General features: G+C 41.5%; 2 protein-coding genes across 4 annotated transcripts in view; one reads left to right on the top strand and one right to left on the bottom strand.

Moving 5' to 3' along the window:
- Positions 1–846: 846 nt before the first annotated feature.
- ppp1r3aa (protein phosphatase 1, regulatory subunit 3Aa) lies at positions 847–7,004 on the bottom strand. The gene is made up of 4 exons (XM_029495162.1): positions 6,193–7,004; positions 5,035–5,093; positions 4,836–4,933; positions 847–4,386 (listed from the first exon to the last, which is right to left on the bottom strand). The coding sequence occupies exons 1-4, from the start codon at positions 6,954–6,956 to the stop codon at positions 1,207–1,209; spliced, it is 4,101 nt and encodes a 1,366-aa protein (XP_029351022.1). The 5' UTR covers positions 6,957–7,004; the 3' UTR covers positions 847–1,206.
- A 3,940-nt stretch (positions 7,005–10,944) lies between these two features.
- The window catches only part of foxp2 (forkhead box P2), a 101,686-nt gene continuing 101,010 nt past the window's right edge, over positions 10,945–11,620 (top strand). For all 3 annotated transcript variants that reach the window (XM_029494710.1, XM_029494709.1, XM_029494711.1), the window contains exon 1: positions 10,945–11,305. The gene's annotated coding sequence lies outside the window, so the exon portion shown is untranslated. The remainder of the gene's footprint in view (positions 11,306–11,620) is intronic.

Genomic DNA, 11,620 nt, shown 5'->3' with positions numbered 1-11,620 from the left:
CAATTCATATCATTCAATACACTATTAAAAGAAGTAAGGGGTTGGGAGAGACCACATTCTCGACTAACAATTAAAATCCAAAATTACTGCAACCAAGAGCACGCAACAAACCTCTTCTTAGTTAAGTGAGAACATGGAAATCACAAATAAATAAATAAATAAATAAAAATCAACCAGATTTTTAGACTTCATTCCACCTTAGAGAGCATTATAACTCTCCCAACTGTAAAATGAGAAAATGACTTGGTTGGAAAACGGTGTGTTTTTACTGACAACAATCAATAAAACCATCTTCTCTAACTGCTAAGCTAAAATTTTGCAACTTATACAACAAAAACTATTGTCAGAATCCACATCAGCCAAGGTAAAATGCAGAGACTGGAGCTGGCCAAAACAAACACCTGTTCACGGTACACTTTTGGTAGCACCAGTTTCAAGCCAACTCGTCCAGTCCCTTTGGACGGCACTGTCCTGAGGTGCAGAATCCCATTGTCCCCATCATTCACCAATGGACAAAGAACTCTTATTTTACAACAGGGAGTGGGATCCAAAAGTCTGTGAGAGAGCACTGTCTCTTTCCTATTAGACACAGAATTTACCGAGCACCACACATTAAAACAATATAACAGTCTTTAATGAAACCTGGAATTCCTTCTTAATCCTTCTAAGACCAAAACAAAACAAAGCTATATGCCCACAGGTACATACATTCGCACACACAAGTAGACCAAAACGTTTTTATCTTATCCCCCTTTCTTTTTTCTTCATTCTCGTCTTTTCTTCCCCTAATCCTGTTTCTGACAAGCCCACATTTACCATGAACAATATTGTTATGACTATTTATTGTTATTATTTTTGTGTATGTATGTGTGTATGATTTACTATCATCGTGTTTTGTTTTGGTTTTTTTTTTGGAGGGGGGGCAGTAATAAAGGAAAAGGATGAAACAACTTGTAGACAAACCTCCAAGGTGGGAAGAAAAGAAGAGAATTTAAAAAAAAAGAAAAGAAAAGAAAAAATGTTAAAGTACAGAAAAGACCACACAAGTAATTGGCTCCCTTTTTGGGGGTTCAAGTTAGATAACTTTGTGTTTTTTCTCTTTCACCAATACAAAAAAAGTCATGAGAGCACATTGCTCTCACATTTTTAATGGGTGAATGTACAGTATGAAGATATGGAAGTTTTTATAATTATTATTTGAAAATGCTAAATACTGCACTCTTTTACGTTTTCTCCTCTTCTTGTGAGCTCATGCGCTATCCCCTTGTTCATCGCCAGCCTATGGCTCCTCCACTTATAAAACCACCAGCTCAATGAAAATATGTAGAGTGCAAAAAATGCTGGGAAATCATAAAGAAAAATGATGACGAAGAATCCAGCAACTAAAAAGGTGCATATTATAAGTCTGGTGATGTGACTGAGCACGTATAACAGACTCCACCACACAAGACCGTCTGACTTCTTTATTTTCTCAGAGGAGGGATGTTTGGGAGAATGGGGAGATAATTGATTGAAATTCTCCTTTTGGCCAACTAAACAGTCTTCTGTTTGTCTGGCTGTCTCCTGATGGGTGACTAATCTGTTTTTTATTTGAGAGTAGTTTTCTGGATCCTTTAGAGAGCTCAGAGCTTGGGCTGATTCAGTCAATGAGTGCCTATTCAGAGTAGCTAAAGAGGCAGTGAGATCTTGACTGAGATGGGCACTTAAATTCAAATCTGCCTGTAATTCAGAGAGTGAGGGAGTTTGCTCTATTTTGACGAGTGACTGACGTCTTTCTTTTGTGGATTGTTCATTGCTATTAGTCGCAACGGCCTCTTCTCGATGGTGACAGGGGCTTACCTCTAGATCTCTTTGTAATTCTGTCAAGGAAAATATACCTGAATCAAAAGCATCACTGACATCTTTCTCAGAACGAAGCTGGCAATCGCATCTGATATCTGTCCCCTCTCCTTCAGTGATATTTGTGTCCCTTTCAGGAGCCGGCGCTCTCAGCCTGAATACATCATCCCAAATCCCTGAGACCAAACCTTCTCCAAATCTTTCGATGAGCATCTCATTCGGACTAGACTCCATCACTTCAGGTGCAACAGTGCTAGCCGCTGTAATAGGTTCTTTTGTTCCCTCTGACAATTTTTTAGATTCAACACATGGGACACTCTCACCTTCTGCATACAACTCTTGTTCTTTCCCTTCAGCTGGAGCATTCTCCCTGTCTCCCTGAGGGTCCTCCACATTCCCCATCAACCCCATTGTTGCTGCTGTTTCCAGCTCACCAAAACTCACTCTCTCATCTGTCTCTCTCTGACTCATATCTTCCTCTATTCTTTCTATTATCTCAGGTTGATACTGAAGTTCTGTTGAAATGGCTTTCTGTGTAATATTCTCCTTCACCATAACTTTTCCTGGGATCGTTTTACTGCCTACATCCTCCATCTGACCTTTCGTAACGTCCTCCTCTGTGGGGTTTGGGTTGCATTTATCTGTTGGGAAAGGTCTGAGTGTATCATGGTCATTTTGGAAGACGTTTAGTCTGTCTTCTGATTCTACAGCGTGAGTGTTGTCAGATGGTGGATTTATTTCTTGTTCCTCCACCGTTATTTCACTGCTGCTCGAGACCATTTCATGTTCACCTGGTTCTGATTTCTGTGTGTTTTTTTCTGCATGTGTCAATGTTGAGTTCTCTTTCTGAAAGTACACTTCTTCCCCCCATTTATTATGTGTTTCTGCAACTATTGATGTGTTTCCCGTCTGCCAGACTGATGAATTCAATTGTAAAGAGTCATCATTAGTTTGCCATGCTGCCTCATTTGATTCATGGATCATCTCTTTCTGTCTGGATCCTTCTTTGCCGTTTGATACCAGATCTTTGTTTTCCAGTTCATCCAAATTGAATTCACTTTCTTTTACAAGGCTTGGTCTGAAATCCCCTTCACATGTTTGGCTTGGATTGAATTCTTGTCCATGTGACTGCACTGCTGTTCTTATTTCATTTTCATCCTTCTTGTTCTCCTGTAATGGATTTTTACTCTTTTGGTTCAGCCTGAATTCCTCACGTTGCTTTTCATCTACATACCTCTGGGAGAGTTGAGACTCCTCTGTTTTATGTGGCCTAAATACATCCTCTTGTCCAGATTTTTGATTTTCTGTACAATTTTCCATGCTTCTTTCCTTTGCTCCGTGTCTGGACGTGGAAAATACAAACCCTACCTCGTCCTTTGTCCCCTGTCTGACTGTCTCCCTAAATGCCAGCGTATCAACCAATGCATTGTGTGTAGTACCTGTAACCTCGCCTTCCCCTCTGGAAGAAAGCCCCTCATCCAGCCTAGCTCCCTGTGAGATCGTATCACCAGTGCTGGCATTCTGAGACTCTGGCATTACCGTCATCTCTGTTGTCTTCAACTCCCCTGAGCTTGTTACGAAGTCAGCTGTGTGTCGTGTGAAGGGCTCATCTCCTCCTAGTCCATCTGCTCCTCCTATTATTGCTTCGCTTTCTCTCTCCCAGATCGCATACTTGTCACACTCAGCTGAACTGTCAACAGAACCCTCGGACACAGGCGTTGCTCCCTTGAGGCTAGATTTCTGCCAAATATCTGTTACAGAGTCTGTCTGTGACCTTTGGGATGCAACTTGTGTTGCTGTGTTGTCATCTCTTGGACTGCTGACACATGCCTCTGCTAGCTGGTCGGCTTCAGTGTTCAAGGCGACATTAGCCGACGGTGTTTCACGTTTGTCTGACAGGGGCTGACATGCAGCTGAGGTGTCTGCTTGTAAAGTAGTGGATGTACCTGGGCCCACCTGAAATTCTTGAAATCCTTGACGGCTTGCTGCATATTGGATTTGGGGCTCTTTGTCATTTGAGGGGGACATTGAAGCTGCTGTCTGCAACCACTCTGACTCTGGAACATCAGAATGGTCCTTGCTGCTCAGACCATTAAGAAATTCCTGCCATACATCACACACTGAGGTTTCTTTATCTGTGGTGTCATCCGTCCCATTAAGAAGAGTCTCCCACATATCGTTAACGGAAGGCAGATCTTCTATTTTTTTCATCGAGACTTTTGACAATGTCAGTTGTGAACTTCCTGCCCTGATATCATCCCTGTCAGCACCCTCCCACGGCTGTGGCTTATCGTTGTTCAAGTCCAGTGTAAGCGGGGGGATTTGATGGTCGGTGTGGACCTGTGGACCGTCCTTTGGTTTGTTCTTCTGGCGGTTATAAAGGCAGGTGGCAGAGTCACTCCACTGAGCTGGCACAGACTGGGAAACATTTTGGCCACTGCCTGAGTCATGTGAATAAGCCTTTGGTATTTGGCGCGTCCTTCTGGAGAGGTAGTCCTTCACACGTGCCAAACGTATTCCTCTGCGCTGACTTTTTACACTATCCGCCTGTCAGAAAGGTCAAAGGTTAAACAAATCTTTGAAATCATTGAACTGTATCTAAAGGCAACCAGCATCATCATTTGCACATCATCAATTTGACTAAAGGTTCACACAGGTCTGCATGCAGCGTCCATTCATTATTAATAGAAGGTGACTCCAGACATGTTCTCAAGTGTCAAGGCGAGCTGATGTTACATTTCCTTCTAGGACTCAATCAGCACTGTGTGCCGTATGACCTGCCTATCTGGCTCAGTTACCATTTATACCTTCGAAAGAATGCATAGACATTCTAACTTCGTTTCTATAGTTCAAATCTGCAATCGGAGACTGAAAAGGTCAGTGTGGCAAAACTGCCTCCTCTAAGCATGAACTGTTTTGTGTGCATTTCGTAGAAGTATCACGTTATACTCAAGTTGACTCAAGTTAGACTCAGAATGATAATAAATAAACCTCACCACAGAGTTTTGTTCTTCATGGTACAACAATGATTGCAAATCTGCATTGTCCACTGTGTTTCTGTCAGCCTCCTCTGCTTTATGACTGGATTTGACGTCTGCAAAATAGGTGAGATATGAAAGGGTCAAAGTTTGCCTGCACGCTTTGACAAAAACACACACAGTTATGTACACAGACAGAAACACTGGGTATACACACTTGCAGCAAATGTTGCGGTGTTAATGGCCTCCTTTGTTGTTTCCTCTGCACTTCCCCTCCTGTGGTTTAGAATTAGACAATAACAACATTACATAAGCTCACAGATATGTGTTACAGCCACTATGCAGTGCAGCTATTGACTAAGTTATATTTCAGTCTTTCGTTATCAGCTTTTTTTTTTTTTTTCTGTATTTGAAAAGTTGTGGCTTTTTCATGGTTGGGTGTATTTCCTTTTGTTAGCTGGATATAAAAAAAGAGTGGTGGTGTACAAGATAGTAACCACTCCAGCTTTTTAGATTAGAAGGGTCAAACTCATTGGCACCCTCTTTCCACCATGTCTCATAATGTCTTAAGGTTTGTAGTTGTTTCTGCTTTACCTGTTCTGTATCTCATTTCTCTGAGTTAGTGGAAGGACAGACTAAAGACTGGATCAGCATTTTCACCTAGCCTGTGTATTTTATCAAAGACAGATCCTCAATACTACTTCCTTTTTTTTAAAATTCTCCTGTGCTATCCCTGCATCAGCCCTGACCCTATAATACAGTGCAATAGGTACACACATAATATGTGAGTTGCTTGTTTCAGTGCTGTCGGCGTGCACCTGTGACTGCAGCCTTTTGCCAGAAATATTTTTATCTGATGCATTATCGCAATTCCACGTATTTTAAAAGAAATCAAATCGGACAAGAACATACAAACAAAGAGCTATTATTTCCAAAGTAGAAAGAAACTATGTGAACCGGTGTGGAAGAGGGAAAAGCTTGTCTGTCCTGGCCACACTGAAACGTCATGGAAACCTGGACAGGCAGCTGACTGTAAATGGGCAATATGTGCTGTACAGTACAAAAAGTTATATAACAGCTTACTGAAAACATACAAAAGGCCCAGACAGCAAGCAATATGAGAATAAGAGCAATAGCACATTTTCATGAGAGTGACTTTCACTTTCAATTTCATTTCTCTAATTATTTGAAATGTTCCTCTGTCTCTTACTGATGACAGTAAGAGCCTGTAATAGTTTTACTTTTAAAAGTTTCAATGCAAAGAAGCCTGCTTTTAATTTGAAATTTGGTTACTGGGAAATGACATCTAATGTCAACGTATGAGGGAGATGTGACTTCCTTCAGCAGTGGCGCATTTAGAAAAAGACTCTCTCACCAGTTAGCTTTGAGACAGCTCCTCTTGCTCCAGTAGCTAGGACTATCCTCTAGCACTTGAGGCCCTTGCTCTTTCACTTGTCCTCTCTGGTGGCAGAACAGCACATAGTTAATGTCCTTGTTGTTAGCCCAGAAAGTGCCCACTGATGTTTCATAACGCAGGCAGAAATCCACTCTGATCCCCTCTCTCTCAAAGGGAGGAATCAGAGTATACTTGAAAGCGAATCGGTCTGTTTTCATGTCACTGGATCCGGGCACATACTCTGCCAACAGGTCAAAGTAGCTGTTCCAGCAATCCAGGGTGATCCGGGCATAAACAGATTTACTGTAGCAGAGGTTGACCACCCTGATGATGCCACGGAGTGTAGTGGTGCCTGGGAGAAGCTCAATGCTCTCCAGTTCAACCATCTGCACCTGTAGCCTCTGGTCCAGCTCCTCTGGGGATGATGGGACTGTAAACAGACAGGACATGTAGAACTCCTCTAAAGGATGGGTTGCCTCCATTTCAGCAGGCTTGCTGACTTCTGACTCAACCTCAACGTCATCAAACTCCTTAACCGATACCAGGTTGAGGCCAAACGCATCGGCAAATGAAACCTTCCTGCGAACAACTGGCTCTGAATCCTCGTCTGTTTCTTCTTCTGTGGTAGATCCCTGAGACAAGGCCTCGTTTCCTTCCTTTTCCTGTTCTCCACTCTTTTCCTGTCCCTGCTTCTCCACCGTCACTCCATCCTCCTCCAAAGGTTGGATGTACAGAGCCTCCATAATGTGCGATGGTCTAAGAGGCCTGTCCTGCTGTCTGTCTGGCTTGGAGGGTGGCACAGACCAGAGTGCCCCTAGCCTGGCTGCAGCAATACTGTAGAAGGGAGAGCAGGGAGAGGACGTGACTTGACAGATGGAGTACGGTTACAGCTGAACATTGTGAGTCTGAGCCAGGCCTATTAATAGGACACACATAACTAGACCACAGCAGTTATCCCTTTAGTTATCCTCTCACAATATGTTTGCAAGTTACAAAACAAATTCAAGAAAAATGATCTTTTACAAAAAGCTTTAATGCAAAACTAATATAAAAAAAGGTCAGTATTTGAAGTTTATTCGCTCAGATTCTGAATGTTGATCAGGGTTTAAAGCGCATGCTGTCTGTATGAAGGGCCAGTGATAACAGAGACTGCCATGCAAACAAAGGTTTATTCATAATGTGGCCAGACCATTTACATATCAGGAAGCGTAAACCCACGCTTGTTGAGCATTCACACCTCTGTTATATCTGTTACGTTGTGATTGTGTGTTCTTCCCAGATTGTATGTCATTTTGTGAAACTGCGATTTATCCTGTTCCTGTTAATATACAGCCAGGCAGCTTTTAAGCTTGATGGAGATAAAGATTTTTTTTTTTTTTTTTTTTTTCACGATGAGCGGAAATGGACACTCAAATACCAATTTCTAGCATCATTAGCCTTTACTGGATATTGAATAAAAATGTTGCAGTAATACCCTGCATGGAGTCACTGCTCTGATTGAGTGTATGTGCATATATATTTTGTAAGAATAAAATAAAATATGTGTACTGTGTAAAAGAAAGGAGAAAAAAAAAAGGGTGGTCATGTCAAGTGTGTGCCCTGCAGTGAAAAGAAAAAGACAAGTTAAATCAAGCAGAGCACACGTATGAGAGCACCTGTCAGATCTTCTACAGTATGCAAAATCAAAAAATCTCAGTTTCAGTGTTCTGACAAAGTGAAAGCATGTCACATGTTGTGTAGGTGTTTAGGAGGATGCTACAGTCTACGTCTGCAGTCGGAGGATCATCGTGAAGTACTTGGAACTGGGTAAGTGTCTGCTCTGCTTAAGTGCAATATAGTGCAACGTAATGTTGACCTCTGACCTCCATTTGGAGAATGTAAGAAAAGACTACGTTTCTAAATTGTGAACAATAATGTACCAAATTATTGTGTGTTGGGATTTGGGACCCATCCGCTTGTATCATTACCATCAGAGAAGGACTTCATTTTTTGAATTTTTCTGAGTGTGTGTGCCTGAGCGTATGAATCGACCACCCACCATCCAGATTATCTTGTAAATAGACTTTAATTCGTGCCAGTTGTATAATTCTTCACAGGTATTTCTCCTCAAATGACTTTAAATTGTAGCTACAATTTTAAGTATCGAATGATCTCGTGTGCATTTTATAAATGAACCAATTTGAAAGATACTACACGTGACGAGTAAAATAGGATCATCTGTGAATTTACTCACAACTTTAAAAGGGGTTCATATAAGGAATTGATGGCATAACATGTGAATGGAAAGGCAGCACTTTTTAAACACGTTTTATAAAAAAAAATGTCTTTTGTGAACTCCTTGAATTGATCATGAGGACAACTTGCAGGTCTGATGTATATCAGTAGAGGGCACTATGCGATCAGGCAAAAATACATTTGCCGTAATTACAGGCAAAGGAATTAGCTTTTCAGTGTGCCCTTTTTAAGAGGTGGTGGTGTTCAAATTATAGATACTGTTGGGGAAAAATCATTCGATGCACAGGGAGAGGGACAATGTGGGGTTTTCCCAAGTGCGATTAAATGTTACGCGGACAGACTGCATTACTTGCATTTTTCAGTAGGTGGCAGCAAATAACCACAATTTCCTCCCCGTCCTCTTCTTTTCCCGCATGCTTATTCTCCCTGTTCCCATTTGATGGAATTTTTTATTAGCAGTTACGATTAGTACACAAAACAAGAAAATTATATCGCCACAGGACAACGTCATAGATCCACCAAGCCCATATTTTCAAACAGGATTTTTTTCCATCCCATCAAATATAAATTTGTGTAACATTTTTTTTTTTCTACATTTCGCATTTTGAAAATAAGGTAATTGTTCAGTACCACCAGTGTGGAGAAACACTTTTATAAGCACAGGGCTGGTCATCTAGTGGGGAAATATTGGCTTAAAATAATACTTGTAAAAAATAGTAATAGATAAGGAAAAGATATTGAGTATTTTATGCTTATTGGGACTTCAAAACGTTCGGGTATTTTTAATTATTCCTCACATCCAGAATGACACACACCGAATGCAAGCTGCGTTTATTTTACCTGCAGAATCAACTACAAGCCTTCTAGCCGTGGAACTATAAATCACATTTCCCACAAATATTACTAACACGAAGATCATATGAAATATAAAAATTTTAATGTGGACAGGAGAAGGAATGACAGTCGGCGGAGGCGTCACTCTCGCGTTTCTTACATTTTGAAAAAGTTGCCCCCTTCCCCACCCTTTCCTCTCTTCCTCTGATAATAATCTGGTCATTCATTTCTGACCGTGAACGTCTCAGCGGCTTGAAAAAAAAAGAGGTGTGTGTGGGGGGGGGGAGGTAAATGAAAGCAAACCCTTTTAACCACTGTTCAATGTTTGACTGGCTTCTGATCTAATATGAAATTTATAAACGGGGTAAATGACTTTGTGAGCGTCTATGAAGGAGAGGGAAGAAAATTCCTTCAAACCATCCATCTTTTTATATCTTCTCTTTCTAATAAAGTCTTTTTTTAGGCAGTTACTGTCTGAAATTTAGAATAAGTCAAACATGTTTACATCAAGACGTGCAATTGTGCATTTTAATAACACCAATAAATATATATAACCTAGGTCGCCTATTCAGTCATATAGGTTACCCATTATCAACCCTTCTTATTTTACTTGATTACTATAAATACGTGTATTTATCTCCGCACGTTGGCTTAAATTAATGAAGTGCATATAAGATGTAGTCTTAATAAAGGCTAATTTAAAATGTGGCACAAATAAAAGTACTGCAGATATAAAAAAGAGAAAAAAACAAGATTGTACAGTTGACTTTCTGACGAGGAAGATAGTGAAGCTAAAATCTGATTTGGTGAAAACACATTTAATTCTGATTTTATACTCTTGAGAGAGGATTGTGATAATATAGATTAATAATAGACTGACAGAGGAAGTGATAATATTAGAGACACGTGTTTTACACAAATATAAGAAAATCAAACACTTTCCTCTGAGAATATAAAAAAAAAACAGGGGTGGGGGGTGTTAGGTGTTGGTCATTGTGTGGTTGCTGTGGAGGGAGGCTGCCACACACACTCACTCACTCTCACACGCACACACACGCACAAAATGCAGACGTTTTGGTTGAAATATTACAGGCACATAATGGGAATATATATTGATTCCTTTTTTCATATCTCGTTCCCTCTTGTGGATGTCTTTGCAATAAAGCGACTCTTTTGCGGCTTTCCATTCTGTGAGCCCAATAGTTTCAGATGGGCAGCAACGGGCGGCCCACGAGAACCGTCCCGTTCCTGGAGGGGTTACCGGTTCGATCCCCGACAACAATGTACGGCTGTAGCGGGCAATTTTATATGAAAGGGGGAGGGGGTAGGCCGGGGCTGAGGGGGGGGCGGTGGTGGTGGCTCGGAGAATAAGACTAACCCCTAAAAAGGGGGTGAAACGAACTTTTTGGGGGGAAAAACTACTTTTTGTTTACATAGCAGGTGGCGCCTGGAGTCACACGGGGTCGCAGTAAGCCCAAAAATAACAACATGCCGCTCACCTCCGCGCACAGGCGGCAAGTGCCTCCCCCGGGGGGGTTCCTAGTCCCAAATATACTTGCTTGCTGGGATACAGGCTTGATGTGTGTTTGAATCGTAACGAAGAAGGAAAAAGAAGAAGGAAAAAAAAAAAAAAAAAAAAAAACAAGCCGCTTCTTCCTTGGCATTGCGCGTCATTCAAACGGGGCGAAGTGTACTGCTTTTCCCTCTGTTGCATTAGTAATAACAGCGGCGTTGACTGGAGACGGCAGGAGAGAGAGAGAGAAAGAGAGAGAGAGAGAGAGAGAGTGTGTGTCTCCGACAGCGGTGCCCGGCAGAGGAATATTTCAGTTTTGGTTTTTTTTTATTATTATTATTTATTTTTTTATTTACTCTGCAGCTTGTTGTTCATTTTCTCCCCGTTATGGTGAACTCGGGCAGTCACGTGTGAAGATCTCCGCGGCAGCGCAGAGGACGACGACTTCTCACCTGGTGCGTCCCTTTGACTTTTACCGTGAGGGGGAAATTATACCTGCCATTTTTTGTGGTAAGTTTTTTTTTTTTTTTTTTGGGGGGGGGGTTACCCTTTCTCCTTCCTCCTTCCAAGCAGAAAGAGCGTATTTCTGTGCTCACTCTTTGACTTTACTTCTCTGTCCGCCGCGGCTGAATTAAGGAAGTAGACCGCCGGACACAAGTTTGTTTCGCGTCGAAACTTGATGCGTAAGCTTATTATTTTCAACACGCCGGGTGCGGACTTACGGTGTTGTTGTGGTGGTGGTGGTGGTGGTTGTTGTTGTTTTTCTTTTATTTTAATAACAGAGCAGCTGCTCGCATATTTCACTGTGTTCGGCGTGTTTTTTTT

The sequence above is a fragment of the Echeneis naucrates genome, chromosome 23 (genome assembly GCF_900963305.1).
Source record: "Echeneis naucrates chromosome 23, fEcheNa1.1, whole genome shotgun sequence".
NCBI lineage: Eukaryota > Metazoa > Chordata > Actinopteri > Carangiformes > Echeneidae > Echeneis > Echeneis naucrates.
The sequence above is the reverse complement of the archived record's forward strand: the minus strand, read 5'-3'. Positions and strand labels throughout refer to the sequence as shown.